Source organism: Benincasa hispida, chromosome 11 (assembly GCF_009727055.1).
Source record: "Benincasa hispida cultivar B227 chromosome 11, ASM972705v1, whole genome shotgun sequence".
Classification (NCBI taxonomy): Eukaryota; Viridiplantae; Streptophyta; class Magnoliopsida; order Cucurbitales; family Cucurbitaceae; genus Benincasa; species Benincasa hispida.
The window spans coordinates 59,855,719-59,878,396 of NC_052359.1; the positions used below are offsets into that span (position 1 = coordinate 59,855,719).

Consider the following 22,678-nt stretch of genomic DNA (forward strand, 5'->3'; position numbering starts at 1 on the left):
AGAGAGAAGAGTGATGAAGAAAATGAAGCTTTGAGTGAAGAAGAAGAAAGAGGAAAGAAAGTGTAAAGGAGACAAGACATGTGAAGGAAACCAATGAAAAATGTAATAAAAGGGAAGGTGGGTCTTCTCAGTACTGACCACTACACTATAATTTTCCACTCAATTTTATAAATAAATAAATTCAGTCAGAGTATCCAAAGATGTTTTATTTAACTATCTCCATTCCATCACTATTAACAACCAAAAGCAAAAAACTTCTAATTCAATTTCCAACCCATCTTTTTAAAAAAGAAAATTAAAATTTTAATGGCAAATTCATTTTATAGTTTATAGTTAGAATTTAGTCTTTATTTTTTTTTTTTTAATAAAACTAGTATAAATAGGCCGACATTATTTATGAAGTTTTTACACAACACAAATACTATTTTAACAAATTTGTCATTCAACCAAAAAACCCAAAAGTTTTTTTTTTGGTTTTTTTAAAAGAAAGCTTAAAAAAAAATTTTAAAAAAAATAAAAGAACCAAAAGGTATTATCTCTGTCTGAAAAAGTGTGTATTAATGGTGCCATGGCAATGCATGTACAGAAAGAAAGAGACATTAAATACAGAAGCTCTAGATTTTGATAGGCAAATAAAATTAACAATTTTTCACAATTTCTTCATCATATCTTTTTTTTTTCTTTTTTTTTTTTTGCCATGGAGATTCTCTACCACAGCTTTAGAGATGAGAAATTTATACAAAACCCAAAATGGAAAAAAAAAAAAAAAAAAAAAAAAAACTATCAATATTGAAGTAAGAAGAAGAAATGAAAGAGTAAAGAAATTAAGATTTAAAAGTGGTATTTTTGCTTATATATATTATGAATTGTTTGGTAAGCAAGAATCAGGAATCCCCAACCTTCTCTTTTTCCAGAATCCGACTTCTGGGTTCATCTTCTCCGCCGTTCTCGACGGTTCTGATTTGCAACGTGTCAAAATCAACGGCCGAGATGAGATTCCAAGGCCTTCTTCTTCTTCCCCTGTTTTTTCTCGTTCGATATTGGCTGATTTGATGATTCTTTCTGAGATAGAATGTTCGTCAATGTTCTTCGCAAATTCCTCGTCCTCCTCGAATTCTAAGCCTCCACTCGGATCTTGATCCGAAACTGAGGCTCTTTGGGATGTGGGTTTCTCAATCTCGACTGTTTTTCCGCCATTGTTGGGCTTCGTGCTCTGTTCTTTTTCTTCTTCTTCTTCTTCCTGATTTTCCTCGTTTCTCAAAGGAGACCCCCAAAATCTACTCGCTAATGATGTCGATCGATATGGAGCAGATCTGCATCTCGTTAGTAACAATGCGTTTTTTGGGGGCGACGAATTAGAAGAAATGAACGCTTCGGCTGTTTCTTCTTCGTCGTCGTCGTCGTCGACAGCGGCAACAACTTGGGTTTCTGGGTTTGAATTTTCAAATCCGCCGTGGAAGGGGGTTTCACGCGGCGGTGAATTTGTTCTAATTTTGGGTTTTCGGCGGAACCCACGTTGGAAAAACGAAACCCATCTCTGAAATATCTTGGGTTTGAATTTCTTTCGAAAACAGGGACAAAATAGAGCTGCTCGGATCCAGCGGCAACGACGGCGCGTAGTAGTACCAGAACGTCTTCGGCGGCGCGTGGAGGAGCGACGAACTCGAACTTGGCCGATGCAAGTGACTTTAGGAGACGAAGGCTCTTGGGTTTCAATGGCGGTGGCGTTGTTCTTCTTTCTCATGAACATCATCGGACTAGCACGTGACCTTCCTCTGCTTTTGCTTCCCACATTGCTCCTCAAAAACCTCATCAATGGCGGTGGGAATTTCTCTGTCCGGCCTGGGCTCGATATCGGCTTCGCCGATGGCTTCATTTTCAAAAGCCTTCTTCTTCTTCAATCACTGTTACAAAAAATAAAAATAAAAATAAACTTCTGCAGAGCTTTTTTTTGGTTCCTCTCTCTGCAATCGCCGCCGTGAAAATGGGCGGTTTCCGGCCTAGTTCTTCACTGGTAGAGTAAGAAGGTTTCGTTTCACTAAGGAAATTTATGAGTTTTTCATTTTCCTTTGTTTTTTTTGTTTTTTTCTTTATTTTTTTGTGGAGAAATATTTGTTTTGTGTGTGAATATTTATATGAGTGAGTGCACGGATGGTGAATCGACCGCAGGGATTTTTCTATATTATAACTTTATAAGATTAGAAGTATTCGTCTTTGTGGGGTTATTTGGGTAATTTCAACAGGGTTTTATTTATTTATTTTAAAATATATGTGAATCAGGTCTCTCTGATATATATATATATATATATATATTATATATATATATTATATATATATATATATATGTTTTTTTAATTTTTAAATGGAAGAGAGTAGTAGCTGATTGAATACTGATGTGAACGTAAGCAGAGGTAGCCGTTTTAGTCTTTGGATATTTGACTATTTGTTTAATGTTTTACACTTTTCTTAATTAATGGAGTTTAATATTCTTAGTTTTGACTAGTGATTTAACACCAAAATGCAGTAATAAAGAGGTATTTAAATTAATTGAAAGAGAGAAAAAAAGCCTTGTTAATTAATTGTATATAGAAGAAAAATAAGAGATCAAAGTATTACTGGTTACATTTAAAAAATAACTCCCCATGTATATGTAGAAGTTCATTAGTCAGTTAGCAAACTTATATTGATATGTTGATAACATCGACTGACCAACTACACAATGGTCAATCAATTTCAATCGAATCGTCGAGAAATCCGATCAATTACTGAGAATAAAAATGAATTAAAGATGAATAATGTTATTATATATACATAGATAAAGAAGAAGGAATGAAGAATAAGAGTTTTTTTAGTTTAACATGGAGTGCAGTGATTTGAACCTCAAATATTTTGGTCAAGAGTAACATCAATCCTTGAAATTAGAAGAAATCGTCGTATAAAAAACAACACATCCACCATCTCAGGCAAGTCCATCTACTTCTACACAAATTTCCATTAACAAATAATTTTTTTTCTAAAAAAAAGGGTTTAAAAACCCAAATGAAAATAGGAAAAATTCACCCTTACTCCAATTCATATCCTTCTTGAAAATTATTTCTTATACTTTTATGTCAATTGAACTATGCTTATTTTAGTAAAAGTTTTGGAATTTTGAGTATCACACGTGGAAATATGAAAATTTTAGTATTTGATCTCAAAGAAATGACACATGTTACTTACGTGTGTTCATGTTGGCAAGAAATTTAGAGTTTTGAATGAAACTAAGAGTATAGTGAAGGTTTAGGCTCAAACCTAATAAAATGGTACCATTATTCAAATGTGGAGAGGATTAATTAGGTCTCTGACTCTACCTAGAGAATAGTGTTAATTCATACATTTTTTTAAAAAAAGATTAAAGTTGAATATGTGAAAACAATAAGTTGGTCAGGAATTAAGATTAAGAGATGGAATAATGGGAATTAGAGAATGAAAGTTAGTTATGGGTTGTTAAATTAGGTTGAAGCATTGATGATGATGTGACAAAGAACACTACATAGAGAGAAGTGAGCTTTGGCTGATTTTATTTTCTTGTCTTTTATTTTTATTTTTATTTTGTTTTTTGTTTTTTGTTTTTGCTTTTTGAAATGGGCCTAGGGTTTCCCACTTTTTCACTCTTTAGAATCATTTGAACTCCCTATTGATTGAATTTTGATTGATGCCACTTTCCCCCTTTTTAATCATAATTTTTCTCTTAAATCCTCAGACCGTTTCAATTATTTCATTGTCCCCACCTTCCTTTTCACCCCCCTCTCCTGGAGGAAAAAAATAGAAAAAATTCAAAATGTTTGCATAACCACAAAAATAATCCATTTTTCTTCCTAATCTTACAATTTTAAACCTTAACCTTAGTATGTTTCAAAAAAAACAAAACCCTAAACTTGGTTAGATATTGCAAGTTTTTTTTCCATCTGTTTATTCAGTTCATTTCATTAACTTCAAAGATTTGTATTATAATTAAAGCGTAGGATGGAAGAACCAAACCTCTGACTTCAAAATCGATAATACAAGCATTCTGCCAATTGAACCATGCTCATGTTGGTCTGTATAATGCATATGTTTTATATTATATTATTTTCTTTTTTTATAGTAATGATCAATAATACTAATTTTATGTCAAAAAGCATATGAGAATATTTTTAAAAAAATGAATTTCCAAACAAAAAGATTACCAAAGGATAAAAATTACAAATTTCAAATTGTGGTTAAGTTTGGAGTAAATTTGATGAAATCGAAAAAAGTAAGGTAAAAGTTGATTTTTCCCCTATATATTAAATTTCTATTTTATGTTTTGGTTCTAAAATCCCACTTTCATTTTTAGAGTTCTAGAGAAGAAGAGATGTTAAATCTCCGTTATCGACCAAATCAATTTCGAGATTATAGGTTTGATTTCCTCATGCGCATCATAAATGAAAATATATAAATAAAGATTTCCCTAATCTTTTTTTAACAAAAGAATGAAACTTCAGAAAAAAAATTATTATTTCCTTGAGAATGGAGTGGTTGTCTAAATAATTTAAGCTTTTCTTCACCTAAAAGTCAGTCTTAAAATGGACGATTTAGGGCATCCAACACGAATCGTATGGGTGAAAGTTCAACAACCTGAATGGAGTAAAACTAAAAGATTGTAAAGAATTTAAACTTATACCCTTTTTTTTTTTACCAACGATAAAATCTCTAATGAAAGGTAAAGGGATATCATTTTTACCCCATTAATACATACCTTTTTGTTCTTTCTTTCCTTGACTTCTAAGTTCTTTAACCTTTTCATTAAGCATATTTCACGCTTAGAAATGGACAATTCTCCTATTTTACAAAAATCATAATGTTACTAAAAAAATGGTTTGAGACAGCTATGAGATTTATAAATTTGAATATACTATACATATCCATTGGGGTAAAGTTAATTTTGACAAAATTGATACATGTGACACATGTAGCAGAATAAGCCATATGGACCAATTTGATCAAAATTAATGGTAAATTTTAATGAAATGGTATGGTTTTCAAATATTCCCAAGCACATGGTGGGTGGAAACAATTTTCAAGAAGTAGAGGGTAGGACTTGGAAACAAAATAAGCAAACCACATGGCTTTGATTTGTAAATATCCCTAAAGTCGATACAAATATAATTCTAAGACTCAGTTTAACCATTCCATTTTTAGTTTTTGAAAATTAAGCTTATAACATTTATTTCACCTCTACACTTCTTGGTTTCCAAAAACCAAGCCAAGTTTTGAAAACTCAAAAGAGTAATTATCAAAAACTTGCTTTTGTTTTTAGAATTTAGCTTAGAATTCAACTCTTTTACTTAAAAAAGATATAAACTATTATAAGAAATTAAACCAGAATAGTTTTAATTTTAAAACACCAAATAGTTAAGAAACAGAATCTAAGTATTTTAATTCTATTTTACTGTAGCTTATTATAACTTGAGCAAATATCTACTTGTACACTATTTGCCACTAAAATTAAACTATATCACTAAGGTCTCAATTGATAACCATTTGGTTTTTTGTTTTTAGTTTTTTAAAATTAAACCTATAAACATCTCTTATGCCTCTAAAGTTCTTGCTTTGTTATCTACTCTTTATCCATGTTTTCAAAAACTAAGTCAAATTTTGAAAACTAACAAAAAAAAAAAAAAAAAAAAAAGTTTTTATTTTTAGAATTTGGCTAAGAATTCAAGTCTTCTGCTTAAGACTGGAACAAAATATAGTAAGAAAATAAGAGGAAATAGACTTAATTTTTAAAAACTAAAACAAAAAACGAAATGATTGCAAAACGGGGCCAAGCAATTTAGGACCTATTAAAAATAAAATAATAAATTAAACTATATAAGGTGACAAAACATTAACAATCAGAAGAGAAGATCAATGACATAAAAGAATTTTCCAGAATAATTAATAAAGTCGACAATAAGCAACTTTTAGCACAAAAACAACATACCTTTTATACATCAAGATGAAATTCTTCCTTGTGAAGAGTAGGAAGGTACACGTGTGAAACAAAGTCCAGCACAGCATGTCACTGTCTCCTCCAGCAACTTCAACCTCGACAAAGAGAAATGGCAATATGGTCAAATCATATATAGAGCGAGTGCAACACACTTCCAATCACCATTTTTTTTTCCCAAGGAATTCCAAACTCCACCAAAAGATGCTGCCTTTTAAGCCATTATCTTTCAGTATGGTTGGAAATTTCCAAAATGGGGTTTGGACTAACAAGTAATTTCATCCCGCAGACAAGAAGACAAAAGGTCAACTTATATTGCTGGCTTCCATTTTGGTGGGGCTAACAAAGTCAACAGAGAATCATTCAGTGAAGTTCAGCTCTAAATCTCATCTGCTAGAAATATAATATTACATAATATGTTCAACAACGCATGTGGTTTTATGAGAGATATACAATTTGATGTGTGATCGTGCCAGTTAGGGGCGGTGTAAGTTAAGATCTGGCAGTTTTCTAACTATTTATTGCAACTATTCTAAAATTCTATCATCATACATTACAATGCCAGGGTTCAGATTCAACTGGCCTTTTCATCCCTACCACTGCTGATCTCATTGGTTCAAAGCCCTGCTCCCACGAGATGCTTTGCTGCGACTCGGTATGGGCTTCAGCTTCATCATCTGGGATCAAACACAATACGTTAGAGATTATTCGATTTGCAAACCAGTTGAGGTGAGCAAATATTGCAAGAGATATCTGATTGTGATCAATACTAATACAACTGCTAGTTAAAGATAATCTTGCCTGAAACAGTTGTCAGAGAGAATTCAGTGAGGCGTTTGACGCAGTCCTTCAAGGCTTGGAGTTCAGCTTCTTTCTCATTTAGCTTGGATTGGGCAACATGCAGTTCAGATTCCAACTCCACAATTTGATGCTCCTGCTGTTCAATAAGCAAATGGCAGAGTTTCTGATCCAATTCGGCTGGTACTACTCCATGCGAGGGATAAGCATGAGATCTCGAGTTCTCTGGCCCATGTAATTCAATAGATGAAACTTTGGTCTGCAATACTTGGTAGGAAAAATACCAATTAAATCAAGTTAGCATAAGATAGATAGATTTATTATTTAGCAATGATTGAAACTCGTCCTGCTAACAGCTATTCATCAAGATCTGATTGAAACTTCTGAACTTTTCTAGTTTCCATGTTTCAAAGATGGAGTTAGTTGGAAAAGTTAATGCAGTAGGAGGGTATGCCCCATTAAGACTTAAAAATACCACCTTTTCCAGGTCCGTTATAGCTCCTGCTTGGCAAGATTCTTCTGTTGAGCACCATGGCAGTTTTTCCAATTCAGTCACGAGCTCTGCTTCCAGTTGATCCATTTCATGTATCTCTGGATCTGGTTCTTCAGTAAGAACACTGCTTTCACATTCCCCATCATCAAACATAGACACTGTGTAATTTCTCACCTCACTCAGATGCCGGAACTCTGCGCTCGACCTGTCAATTTCAGGTTGAATTGTATTGCATTCTCTAGCTTTGCTTGCCTGCACGTGATGTGAATATTTTCTCTTGTAAAGTTCTGATTTCAATTCTCGAACAACTTTTGCAGTCTCGTCCACAGTAACATTCAACTTATTAATTTCTGCTTTTCCTGCTGACATCATGTACATGATTCCAACACCAATACCCCAATGAAATAAAGAGCCATCTGAAAAGTGAAAAGCACATAAAAGCCACTCATGAATAGTAACTAGAGATGATTGATTCATAGAAACAGCTGATATGATAGATATATATGTTCCATGGTGAACAGCCACAGTTTATGTTTATCATGCATAAGATTTGGTAACTATTTCAAATTTAAATACCAACAAACAGGCACCATATCACAAATTCATACAAAATGGGGCACAGTGATACTATTGCTAGACATTTCTACAAGATAATGAAGTTAAAAGCTCAATGAGCCCAAAATGCTAGAGAATCTGAAAAAACAAAAACAAAAACAAAAACAGGAACAACAACAACAAAGGCTGTAACCACCCTTCCTAAATACATATCCCCATCCCCAGGGATGCCTTGGCCTTGGGATTGGAATGTTTGGAGTCCTAGCTTCAAACCCAAACTGAAAACTAAATAACTTAAAACTCTTGGTCTTTTGGAGCTGGCCTGATTGTTAAGGCTCCTGAAAAAAAGTGGGGCTCCCAAAGATTAGTGAGATTAGTAAGACGGGTCATCAACATAAAGCTAACAGAGGGGCCACGCCTTAATAATGCAAGAAAAAGAAAAAGAATACATTGCAGGAACAAAGGTTGCATAGCTTTTATCAATTTTCCATCTAAGCAATTGTTCACACCCCAACCCACACCATGCAACAAGACCTTCGAGGTATGCAGTTCCCTATCAATTAAAGAATGATACAAAAATATATGACTCTGTTTTCACCGAATTAGTCTACAAACAACAAACAAAAAGTTCTTTTAAAACCAAGTTACATTGAAGATCAGGAACATTCAAACTCGAGGTGCAAGCCAAGAAACTAACTGAATAATATTTCTACATTTCTATAATAAAAGATCGCTCAAAAGAAGATTCGCCGGGAGGATCATTAGCAGTTGAAACTTGAAATAGTTCTATCAGCACCGATCTTTCCGAGAAACCAAACAGAAATTGGAGGATTTATATTTAAATGATCATCATCTTACCTTTGGAAGAGCAGGATTCACTCTTGGCAGCACCTAAGTTCTTACTAGTTCTTCTCTTTTTCAAACAAACAGAAAACCTTCCCGAACTCTTTTTCGGCTCCATCGCCAATTCTCCAGCACCAGTACAATTCTCCACTTCGACATTTCTCTCCCTAGCTTCTTTTGCCCCTCCACGGTACCGAATCCTTGTTTTCTTCCGAAAATTCTTCGATCGAAGTCGAAAGCTCGTCACTCCACGAGAATCCGAACTCGAAAACCTGAAAATCCCCTCACGTCCAGACTCATTAAGTTCATTTGTGACCATCGGGGACCCAAATTCCGTATCGATCGAACCCTCGAACTTCACAATGCCATCAGGTTTCTCTCCATCTTCGCAACTCTCATCACATTTCTTCGATTCTTCTGCAAGTGAAGTCCCGTTAGGGTTTACACCGGCGCCCAAAATGTGCTTTGCGACCAGTCCGGTGGATCCTGCCACCGCGGCCGCCAGAAGAACCTGCCACATGGAGATCAAAAAGGAAAAACAGAACAACAATCTTGAAGAGAGAGAGAGAGAGAAGATGGTATCGAAGAAATGGTTAGTGATGTGGTGGAGGTCCGCCGTTGATGGTCAGTGCCACCGTGACAGTTTAGTCGTACTGATTTGGAAAGAGTTCTCACTGGATTCAGTCACATGGTTCCCGCTTTAAAGCGTCGTCCCCACGATAGGAAACTACAAATCGACTTTTTTGAATTTTATGGGCCGTGGTTACGGACTGGGCTACATCGTACGGCCCACGTATTTGGGCTGAACTGAGTAATGGGTTTTTTTTTTCCTTCCAGAGAAATCGGAGGAAATAGCAAGAACTCTTCTTCAAATATCTATCGATTGTTCAACAAATCGTTCAGTCAGCACGAACACGAACAACCAGACGCACCTCGAACCCAATCGAGTCCAACTCGATTCTTGAACTAAACAAGAACACCACCACAAGTGTTACCTTGGTATTTTCAGTGTGAGAATCCGGAAGTTGTGGGTTTTGTATGATCTTGGATTGAGGAAAACATGAGGTATACGATCGAGTAAATGGAAGGTGAATACTGTCTATCGTATAGACAATATACTCGATCGTTTAGAAGATGAAGCTTATCGTATAGACTTTGCTACTTGACCGTGTAGCAACAATCAAGTGAGTAACTATTGTATAGTCAACTCGTAGTTCAATCGTGTATGCTCTCAACGGTATCGCTTGGTAAAAAAACACTTTTTAGTCTATAGCCTTTTTCGGGAGATTTTCCGAATGAATCATCATACTACTTTTTGGAAAACAATTTTCCTTTTATTTCACAGTTACCATAAAACTTCCAATAACCTCCCACTCAATTCGGTTATTAGAGAAAAAGAATTAATTATCATATAATTAATATTTTATAAATAAATATTTTATAACCTATAGTTTTAATATTTCATCAAATGAAACATATAAACCATAGTTCTTTTTCTATTTTATATAAATCATATTTATATTAATTCCTCCAATTAATGTATCTAATACATCATATCAATTATATCATGTATAATTGAATTTCTTCTTATTAATTTGAACACTTCAAACTAACCCAAAATATTATTCTCAACTTGAACCTATTGAGCTACCAAGGGATCTCATGGACCTGTAGCTTGAAACTCCAATGGTACATGAATAACTGACTAAACTCTTTAGTCACAAGATCCACCATTCGTTAACTATTGGTCACTCCACTAAAGACCGACAGCTACACTCTTCGCACTACAGATATATGTCTATGTCTATATGACAAATCAACAGTACGATGACCCTTCACAAATCGCTCGTAAGTACAACTAGGCCAATTTACCGTTTTGCCCCTGTAGTTACATCTAACTCTTTAAGTACCACCGATTCCTCTATTGAACAATAAGTCATGGTCCTACTATGACTGAGTCTTCTCTTCTAAAGAGAGGGAGTGACCACTATGTTCAAGACCTGGAATCAGCCCTTAAGGGAACAATTTATCTACTTACCTCTGTTTTGAGGAATGAGTGAAATTTGTCTTGTGTAGTTGAGTTCCCAGCTCCTCAATCAGACAAATCCTAAAAAAAGTAGGCTTGTTGAGTTGACAATCTGGCCACTCTCCCCATACTAATCAAAGAACCGTTCTCGTAGGCAGGAGTTCCCAACTCACTAAAGATTAAGGTCATGTCACTTATGGTCATTTCAGTGAAATGTAAATCTTAATTATCAACGATGTTATATAAAGAGACTAATCATCTCGTGGTCCGATCTTATATAAACCTTTTGTATAGGACACTCCCGCTTGCATATCTTCACATGAATGGCCAGGATCATACCATTTGTAGCACTTTACAACACTTGTAAACATCTACAAAGCGGGTCGTATCCGTAGTGTCACCAGGATAATGTATCCCTTCTTTATCCTTATGCTACAGACCATTTAAGTTATTACTTAAGGCATGATCCACTTGTATGTCTCACATACATGCTTAAGTTACATAAAATAACCACAGATCTCAGTTTATTGGATTGAGTAAATGCTTATAAAATAACACTTATTTTATTAATAACGTGTGTACAAAATGTTTACAAACTACGAGACCACCAAGAGAATTAGGACACCAATCTCAACAATCTTCCACTTGTCCTAATGCCCCAAGAGACTAATATACAATACATAAAGAAAGTACAATATACAATAAACTAGGGCATACTCTATACCCAGTATCATCTACCACTTGCCTTAAACAAGGTGTCGCATGTCCCGTAGACTCAGACTCTCCAGATGACCCTCGAACACTTTAGTCGTGAGAGCCTTTGTAAACGGATCAGTAGCGTTATGCTCCGACCAATCTTCGTGACTATCACATCACCGCAATGCACAATCTCCCTGATCAAATGATACTTCTATTCAATATGCTTGCCTTTTCGGTGACTTCGAGGTTCCTTAGAATTTACCACAACCTCGTTGTTATCACAATAGAGTGTGATCGACAAAGACATATTTGGAACAACTTCCAAATCTATAGGGAACTTTATGAGTCAAACAGTCTCTTTAGCAGCTTTACAAGCGGCTACGTATTCGACTTCTATAGTGGAGTCCGCGATGCATCCTTGCTTGATGCTTCACCAAACTATAACTCCTCCATTCAAAGTGAACACTCACCCTGATGTCGATTTCCAAGAATCTCTATTAGTCTGAAAGTCAGAGTGTGTGTATCCTGTAAGGATCAAATCCTTATCTCCATACATGAGAATATAGTCTCTCGTTATCCGAAGATACTTGAGAATCGTTTTGATTGCCGTCCAGTGATCTAATCATGGATTGGACTGATATCGACTGACAATCCCTATTACATAACAAATATCAGGTATAGTACATAACATTGCATACATGAGGCTTCCAACAGCCGAAGCATAGAGAATTCATCTCATTTCCTCAACCTCTTGAGGTGTATTAGGACACTGTTCCTTAGACAAAATAATTTTATGCTTGAAAGGTAATAAACCCCTCTCGGAATTCTGCATCGAGTACCTGATCAACATCTTATCAATGTACGATGCCTGAGACAAGGCCAACCTTTTGTTCTTACGATCCTGAATGATCTGGATCCCTAGAACATACTGCACCTCTCCCAAATCTTTTATTTGGAATTGGGCGGCTAGCCACGTTTTAATGTCAGTTAGAAAACCTACATTATTCCCAATGAGTAGGATATCATCCACATACAGCACTAGGAAAGCTACTGAACTGTTGATGATTTTCTTGTAAACATAAGGCTCATTAACATTCTGATCAAAATCATGATTTGATCGCACTATCAAATCTAATGTTCCACGATCTAGATGCTTGTTTCGGCCCATAGATGAACCTATTAAGCTTGCAAACTTTTTTCTCTTGATCTGAAACAATTAACACCTCTGGTTGAACCATGTAAATGGTCTCAAGATTACCATTCAGAAAGGCAGTCTTGATGTCCATTTGCCATATCTCATAATCATAAAATGTGGCTATGGAGAGGAGAATCCAGATAGACTTCAACATGACAAGAAAGTTTTCTCATAGTCCACTCCTTCAATCTGGGTATAATCCTTTGCCACGAGTCTAGACTTAAAGGTAGGGGTGTTCATGGGTTGGGTTGGGTTGGGTTGAAAGATTTTTTAGACTCAACTCAATTATTCAGATTGTAAATTTTTTTCAACCCAAATGACCCTTATTAAAAAATGAACCCAACCCAACCCAACCATGAAATATTTGGGTTGGGTTGGTTCGGGTTAATCGGGTCATTTATTTAAAATTTTGTTCTAAAAAGAAGCAAAACTTAAATATGTGAAAATCTAATTTAATTGTTTTCATATATTGAATTAAGATTAACTACTCAATTTCAATTTATATAGTGAAAATTTTCTTTCTAAAGTGCAAAGAAACTAGAGTTGTTGAAAAATAAATTATTCAAAAAATATTTAAATTAAATAAAATTAAAATCAACGTATGTATAAATAATTGTGTTATAAGTAATAAAAAAATATATTTTAAAGTTAATAATAAATTCGGGTTGGTTTGTGTTATATTAGGTGAATTCATGAACCAATCCAACCCATAAAGTTTTTTATTTGAACCCAACCCAACCCAAACCGCACGGATTGGGTTGAGTTGATCGGTTTTTTCAGGTCAGCGGGTTTTTTGAACACCCCTACTTAAAGATCTGCACATTTCCATCTATACCTCGTTTTCTCTTGTAGATCCACTTACACTCTATAGGTTTTACCCCATCAGGCTGATCCACAAGTTCCCAAACAAAATTGAAGTACATAGACTTCATTTCCTGATTCATGGCTTTAATCCACTAATCTTTATCAACGTTCTTCATTCTTGCTTATAAGATAATGGATTCTCAACTCCATCATCAGATATGATGTTTTGGGCTTCAGTCAAACCCATGTAGCATTCCGGTAAGTTCTCAACCCTCCCACTACGTCGAGCAGTCTCAACTCTTGAGATAGTTGACTTGATGAATCGACATCAACAACTCTTGTTGATTTATCAGTCTTTTCAACAACTCTTGTTGAAATCTCAGTAGTCTCACTAGAAATCTTATTTAAAACAAGTTTACTTTGTGGCTTATGATCCCTGATGTGGTCTTCTTCCAAGAAGATAGCATTTGTTGACACAAACACCTTATTCTCACTTGGATCATAAAAGTATCCACCTCTCGTTTCTTTGAGGTAGCCTACAAAGAGACAAACTTTCGAACGTGGTTCCAACTTTTTAGGGTTAGCCATTAACACGTGAGTCGGACATCTCCAAATCTTGAAATGGCGTAAACTACCTTTATGGCCTTTCCATAGCTCAAAAGGTATTTTAGAAAAACTTTTTGAGGGAACATTGTTCAAAATATAACATGCAGTCTCCACTGCAAATCCCCAAAACGAGTTTGGAAGATGAACATAACTCATCATAGACCGAACCATATCCAACAAGGTTCTGTTTCTTCTTTCTGATACACCATTCTACTGAGGTGTACCTAGGGTCGAGAGTTGGGACATGATTCCATGTTCTATCATATAGTTCTTAAATTCTAAGTCCATATACTCTCCACCACGATCAGATCATAGTATTTTTATTTCTTACCTAATGAGTTTTCAACTTCAGCCTTATACTCCTTGAACTTGTTAATGACGTCAGACTTATGTTGCATTAGGTATAGATACCCATATCTTGAATAATCATCTATGAAAGAGATGAAATATTCATACCCACCTCGAGTTCTAACACTCATCGGACCACAGAGGTCTGAATGTATAAGCTCCAAGGTTTCCTTAGTTCTATAACCTTTTCCAGTAAAAGGTCGTTTGGTCATTTAGCCTTCAAGGCATGATTCACATACCGGCAAGGAGTTTTCTTCTAAACCATTTAAAAGTCCACATTTCACCAACTTCTCAATCTTATTGAGGTTGATGCGACCTGACCTTATATGCCAACGATGGGTGTTTTCCTTAGGAGAAACCCTTGGTCTTTTTGCAGTTGTCGCTGTTTTGAACATTACAGTATTAAGCAAGGCTTTTATGACTAACGGTCTTAGTACATACAAGTTATTTTCCATCGAACCAAAACCAAAACCAATCTCCATACCATTATTGAAAATAAACATTTATCAGAAAAGGAGACAGTATGACCTTATTCAATTAGACAAGAAAATGAGATTAAATTCCTCTTGATATGAGGAACTACATAAACATTATCCAGTAATAAATAATGTTTCTTGTCCAAAAATAAGTTCAGCCTGCCTACAACAACAGTTGAAACAACCTCACCAGTACTGACTCGAAGAGTCAATTCTCCATCTTCCAATGTTTTCTAGGAACTAAATCCTTGGTAGGAAGAACTTACGTGGTTAGTAGCACCTGAATCAAGTATCTAGGCAGAATCATCATTCTCTACCAAACACGTCTCCAAGACAAATAAATTATATTTACTGTCTTTAGACTTCTTCCTCTTCTAGAGAGTGGGATTAGTATCAAAACCTAAATAAGCTCCAAGTTCCATTTCAGAGAACAATTCTCGTTGATGAACTTTATTTGAGTCAGCAAAGTTGTTTTCTCTTTTAGTCCCTTGACATTCAAGAAAGACTAGAGATTATCTTTGGAACTGACACTACTGGTTTCTTTGTCATTCATCCCTTTTTGCTCAAAAAGTGAGAAATGACGTTCAAACAATTCTTACAATGAGTCCATGATCTGATGTGCAATGACCATGTTCTTAACCCTTTTGGCCAATGCATTAGGTATGCTAGCCAAAATATGAAGTCGGACCAACAAGTTAGCCTTCATCCACACCTCATATGCATTACGAACATTTCACGATGCATCAAGGGTCAGGACTTGAGGACACTCCTAAACCATGACAAAATTGAGGTTGTTTACCACGAAATATGTTTTAAGAGACTCTTTCCAATGTATGTAATCGGTCAGACTGGTTAAACTAAAAGAGGCAACTAACAGAATATCATACATGTCGCTGAAAAATAAACACATTGATCTACATTAGATTTTAGCAAATACTCATGAAAAAAAATCCAATCTGGTTTAGCAAAATCTAAATGAACCTCATGTGACGTCTAATTTTGCAATGACGCTTTAATGGTTTAGGACAAAAGCCACCGAGGGTAGTCAATTTATCCCTCCTCTGAATTGAGACACTCTCAACCAATCATTAACACTAGAACAACTCTTGTTCCTATAATGACTAGCCATAATTGATTTGGTCAATAAATCATTAACTTGCTTAACAATTTCTCGTAAGTGTGACCCTTCATTTTCGATTTTAGAGTTTTGCCCCAAGTAGCCAATCCGAAAGCAAAAAATTCGGTTGGGGCAAAACTAAAGCGACCCTATCCATTTATGGAGTTCACATTGATATTAACCAACCGCACAAACCATCCGAAGGGAGACGCTTTCAGGGCGCCACGAGGCCATGCAAGAAGATCTAACGATGCAAACCAATGATGAAGACTGCAGGACATGTTGACACACATTCTTCACCCACTTACTATAAATACTCTTTCCATCCACCTTGATATTGACTCATGCAAACACCATCCAAAGGGGGATGCTTCCAAGGTACCACGAGGCCAAGCATGATTCTCATGGTGCGAACATCAAGGGAGAAATATGAGTGGAATTGACATATCATATATATCTTTTCCTCCCATTGAGTATTTTATAGCTTAGGGTTTAGTTTACTTAGAAAAAACACGAGTAATGATTTTAACTAAGTGACTTTTTAAGTTTGCCCAAAAGTAACTCTTACTTTGGAAAGTTGAACAACTTTTGATTATCATTCATTAAACACTTTAACGAAGTCTTTGATCAACTGTTGCATGCTTGTAGTAAATCTATCTAATTTATCTTTCCAGGTAGGTTCTCAGGTAGGGGTGTTCTGTTTCTATCAGCTTAAATACCCCAGCCTAGGCAGAACTCGTCTTAGACAAAAGGTCTCTTATAGATAGATTTAATATAATTTAATCTTTTATGGAAATCAATTTAATCTTATAAATCGATTCAAAAGATTAAACTTGGGTATCTAATCTCATTAGAACCATGAACTTAGGTCTATCTCAACCAAATTTTAAAACCCTTTTAAAACATGAGTTCACCTAAGTTCACATGCAACTCTTTCTTATTGATTTTAGTTCTAATTTCCATTATAACATTTATAAAAAGAAATAACTAAAACCAACCACAATTAAAAGAAACACATTTAAAAAGCATTCATAACTCTTATAGATAAGCCTAAGTGTCATGCTCCATGCATTGTTCATTAATTACTACTTGTATATAACTCTTATATAACAAAGCAATGAATCAAGCATACATGCTCCCACATACCCTTATACTATAACTCTTATAATATAAAGATGATGCATAAATATAACTCTTATATTATAAGATGCATGAGCATGTTTTCTTGTAATTTCATTATGCCATTTACTATATATAACACTTATAATATATGATACATGAATAAAATGCTTAACCTAAGGTGGGTTTTAAATCTATATGTCATACACTATGACATATAACAAACATACATCTCATGTACATTAGAGAAAAGTTGATGAATCGGGATAATTAGCCTCAAATCCTTAAGAATAAAGCTAACTATTACAAAAAGCGTTGAGTCCACCGGTTCAAACAGGCGAATTGGGTCTTGAACCGTCCGGGCGAAGTCGTGTCTCCTTGATCGTGTAACAGCTCCTTGTGATCATTAGGAAATGCTATATGAGCATAAACGATCATTTAACAACGATCGAGTACCTTTGATTATGCAATGAAGCATGAAGGTCACACGATCGTGTAGCATGCCTTCAACGATCAAGTAGACGACAACTATGCAATGAAGCATGATCGTCTAAACAATCGCACGCAAGCGTCAAGTATCGTATACCAAGTGATCGTGCAGCCAATGACTATGTGATAAAGCATGTTGGACTACACGATCGTTTAGTGTGCACGCCTATTAAACGATGAGCATCAAATACTCTATGTGACCGTTTACCCCAAGCGTCTACGTGATCGAGATTGTTTAGACGATAGCATCAAATACTCTACACGATAGAGTAAACTCTTTATTCAATCGTTTAGCAAATACTACACGATCGGGTATAACTTTTCTACACGATCATTTAGCCAAATCTGAACTATCGTTTAGCCTGGGCTACACGATGCGACTAACCTTTGGTCTTCTTCCTCAATGAGAACAACATCTCCATGCTTCAAAACTTCATCACGAACAACTCAAAAAACTTCGAACACTTTGAATACAGACTCGATTGCTTGTTAATTATGCCAAAAAACGTAGGGGCCCTTACAAATTAACTTGTAAACTTAAAGAAAGCTTTAAACAGAGAAATCGAGCTTCAAGAAATAGTAAATCCCGTAAACATCCATCAATACATCCACAAACACATTTAACTCTGAAATGCATTGTAGAATAAACTTAAAACCTACAATGACTGTAAAAGAAGTTTAATACAGCAATGGAATTTGGAATATCAGAATAATCCGGATTTGATACCAATTGATGGAATTCTAAATAGAGATATCCATGAGCAGCGGAAGTGGATCGTTCCAAATTCCATTAAGAATGAATACAACAATTACAGTCTTAAACGGAAACGAATAGATTACGCATAAACATAAATTACAACATGCTACAAGAAGATACAAGGGATAAAGTATGCATACCTTTGAAGAACCCTTCTTTAAGTATCCCTCGATCGTTCAGTAAATCGTTTAGTCAGCACAAACACGAATAACTAGATACACCTCGAACCCAATCGAGTCCAACTCGATCCTCGAACTGAACAGGAACACCACCACAAGTGTTACCTTGGTATTCTTGGTGTGAGAATCCAGGAATTGTGGGCTCTGTATGATATTGGATTGAGGAAAACAAGAGGTATACAATCAAGTAAGTGGGAAATGAATACTGTCTATCGTATAGATGACGTACTTGATCATTTAAAAGATGAAGCCTATCGTATAGACTTTGCTACTCGATCGTGTAGTAACAATCAAGTGAGTAACTATCGTACATTCAACTCATAGTTCGATCGTGTATGCTCTCAACACTATCGCTTAGTAAAAAACACTTTTTACTCGATAGCCTTTTTCATGAGATTTTCAGAATGAATCATCATACTAATTTTTGGAAGACAATTTTTCTTTTATCTCACAGTTACCATAAAACTTCCAATGACCTCCCACTCAATTCGGTTATTAGAGAAAAAAATAATTATTATATAATTAATATATTATAAATAAATATGATAATCAACTTATCATATTATATTTATAATCTATAGTTTTAATATTTCATCATATGAAACATATAAACCATAATTCTTTTTCTATTTTATGGTATTTTATATAAATTATATTTATATTAATTCCTCCAAATAATATATCTAATATATCATATCTATTATATCACATATAATTGAATTTTCTCTTATTAATTTGAACACTTCAAACTAACCCAAAATCTTATTCTCAACTTGAATCCATTGAGCCACCGCAGGGACCTCATGGACTTGTAGCTTGAAGCTCCAACGGTACGTGAATAACTGACTAAACTCTTTAGTCACAAGATCCAGCATCCGTTAGTTATTGGTCACTCCACTAAAGACTGACAGCTGCACTCTTCGCACTACAGATGTATTTCTATGTCCATATGAATAATCAACAGTGCAATGACCCTTCACAAATCACTCGTTAGTATAGTTGGGCCAATTTACCATTTTTTCCCTGTAGTTACATCTAACTTTTTAAGTACCACTGATTCCTCTAATGAACAATAAGTCATAGCCCTACTATGACTGAGTCATCTCTTCCAAAGAGAGGGTTGACCACCATGTTCAAGACTCAGAATCAACCCTTAAGAGAGCAATTTATCTACTTACCTCTGCTTCGGAGAAGGAGTGAATTCCGTGTTTTGTAGCTGAGTTCCCAGCTCCTCAATCAAACAAATCCCCAAAAAGGTAGGCTTGTTGAGTTGACAATTTGGTCACTCTCACCCATACTAATCAAAGAACCACCCTTATAGGCGGGAGTTTCCAACTGACTCAGGATTAAGGTCATGTCACCTATTTTTAGTGAAATGTAAGTCTCAATTATCAATGACGTTATATAAAAAGACTAATCATCTCATGGTCCGATCTTATAAAAACTCTTTATATAAGACACCCCCATTAGCATATCTCCATATGAGTGGTTAGGATCAGACCATTTGTAGCACTTTACAATACTTGTAAACATCTACAAAGCGGGTCGTATCCGTAGTGTCACCTGGATAATGTATCCCTTCTCTATCCTTATACTATAGACCATTTAGGTTATTATTTAAGGCATGATCCACTTGTATGTCTCACATATATGCTTAAGTTACGTAAAATAACCACGGATCTTAGTTTATTGGATTGAGTAAATGCTTATAAAATAACACTTATTTTATTAGTAACACTGTGTGTACAAAATGTTTACAAACTATGAGACCACCGGGAGAATTAGGATACCAATCCCAACATAAACATTCATGCGTCGAGTATCATATACTATGTGATCGTGTAGCTAATGACTATGCAATGAGCACGATAGTCTACACGATCGTTTAGCACGCAAGGAGCGTCGAATATCATATACTACACGATCGTCCACCAAGTGAACGCCTACGCGATCATGCAGCCAACGGAACATGATCGTGTAGCAAACTCTACACGATTGCATAACAAAAGCTATCTGATCGTTTAGCTCTAGCCACACAATGTGGCAACCTCCGTCTTGTCTTCTCCATTGAAACACACTGCAACCCTTCTTCTGAAGCTTCATGAGCGACTCAAAACTTAAACAAATACAGACTCGTGTTTAATGCCCAAAAATGCAGGGGCCCTCACAATGTAACTTTGTAAATTAAACAGAAAGCCATAAAACTGAGATTCCTATCCCGTAAACATCCATCAACTAATTATCCACAACCATTCATCACATAAACATAATGCAAATAATAAAACCCACCAGTTTAAGTTACAATGATAACATTGGATGTTAGTTTATTGGTTTGCGGTTAATGCAACTAAAATAACACATATTTTATAGACAAAGTGAATAAAATATCATATATTATTAATCACATAAGAGTTTGTTCATACAATGTTTACAAACTATATGTCACACCCCGCTCTAGATTACCCTCTTAACCTGGATGGAATGGTGACTGTAGCAGTTACCAACCCTTTTGCTGGCACTTACTACCTATCTAACCTGTTAAATTTTGCTCAAACCCTGAATATGTACATTTCATCAATATACAAACAAATTAACTCAGAACTTAACACATTTATATTACAGGGTTTCACAGCATTGTTCATACATGAATATTACAACTTAGTGAGCCCTATCTAGAATACTAGTCACTAGCAGACACATGTGTACTAACTAATACAGGTCTTCAATTAAGCTTCCTTCAACCTGTTTCTTTGAATGGTAGAGTAGCAACAGAAAAGTCTTTTGGAAACTGACCGCTACCTGAAAGGAAACCATTTGAAAACATGAGCTAGAAGCCCAGTGAGTGACTAACATTTAAATCATAATTTTTATACATAAATTTGATATTAAAACTGAAAGCTTTAACTAAAAACATTAACTTGACAACTATTATTCATGTCATCATCAACATCACATAGCACTTTTCTTACTTTGCTAGACTATGCCTTAGTCTATTAGTCTAGAGTGACTCTTTTGCTCACTTCTTATCATTCTTTACTGCATTACTACTTAACTGGGAAGGAACCCTTTTGCTCACTTCCTACAAACATAATTTGCATCCTTAGTTGAGAGAGAACCTTTACTCAATTCCTTAACTTCAATCCATAGCTAGTGTGGAGTGATATCGACACTACCAATAACAATTTTTCTTTCATTCGTGTGATTCTAGTTTAAGTACCGTCATACCTTAGGTACTACTGCTCAAATACCTTCTCCGTGTACTTCAGTATCGAGCTGCTCAGATACCTTCTCCATGTTCTTCAGTATCGAGCTATTCAAATTCTAAGACAAAGCTTTAGTTCCTTCTCCGTGTACTTCAGTACTGAGCTATTCAAATTCTAAGACTGAGCTTCAGTACCTTCTCCGTGTACTTCAGTACTGAGCTACTCATACTCAACTTCAGTACTGAGCTACTCATACTCAACTTGCATATTCTTATCTCTTAATGACTTAGTTGCCCAAAAACATTCTATACTAACACATCCTCATGGTCTTTGAAAAGCATAGCATAAATATAACATCAATGTGAGATATGTTGTTTGGTAACTATTTGAGAATAGTTGTAATAAATAGCTTTCAGTAAGCATGCATTGCTAAACATTCATAAGCATTAGCAATTTACTTAAAACATTTAAAGCATTTAGAGTCACTCATAGTCTCTGGCAATCCTCTTCATGTATATGCTTACTGTGCATTGAACACTTAGCCAAATTCTTAGGCCTTAACTTGACTAGGCAGCAACTTCTTTACCATGCGTCCATGCCTTACTTTAGGCGTTCAAGCCTCCTATGCGACCAAGCTTTCAGCTCATGCCTATTGCCCATCGCATAACAACCTTTGCATCCATCGTTTAGCTTATGCATCCGTCTTATGGCACATCAACGCATACCCCATGCATTCGTCTGGTTGCACCCATAAACTCCAATGCAACTTGCGCCCATCGTTCAACTCATGCGCCCGTCCTGTGGCACATAAACGCATGCCCCATGCGTTCGTCTGGTTGCGCCCATAAACTCCAACACAACTTTGTGCCCATCATTCAACTTATGTGCCCGTCTTGTGGCACATCAACGCATGCCCCATGTGTTTGTTTGGTTGTGCCCATAAACTCCAACACAACCTTGCGCCCATCGTTTAGCTCAT

The 22,678-nt window shown here is 35.5% G+C and overlaps 2 protein-coding genes across 2 annotated transcripts; both read right to left on the reverse strand.

Moving 5' to 3' along the window:
• Positions 1-530: 530 nt before the first annotated feature.
• On the reverse strand, positions 531-2,235 carry LOC120091683. The gene has a single exon (XM_039049795.1). The coding sequence runs from the start codon at positions 1,874-1,876 to the stop codon at positions 860-862; it is 1,017 nt and encodes a 338-aa protein (XP_038905723.1). The 5' UTR covers positions 1,877-2,235; the 3' UTR covers positions 531-859.
• Positions 2,236-6,284: 4,049 nt separating this feature from the next.
• On the reverse strand, positions 6,285-9,378 carry LOC120089957. The gene is made up of 4 exons (XM_039047410.1): positions 8,697-9,378; positions 7,269-7,699; positions 6,794-7,049; positions 6,285-6,669 (listed from the first exon to the last, which is right to left on the reverse strand). Exons 1-4 carry the CDS (start codon positions 9,199-9,201, stop codon positions 6,539-6,541), a joined length of 1,323 nt encoding a protein of 440 aa, XP_038903338.1. The 5' UTR covers positions 9,202-9,378; the 3' UTR covers positions 6,285-6,538.
• Positions 9,379-22,678: the final 13,300 nt, after the last annotated feature.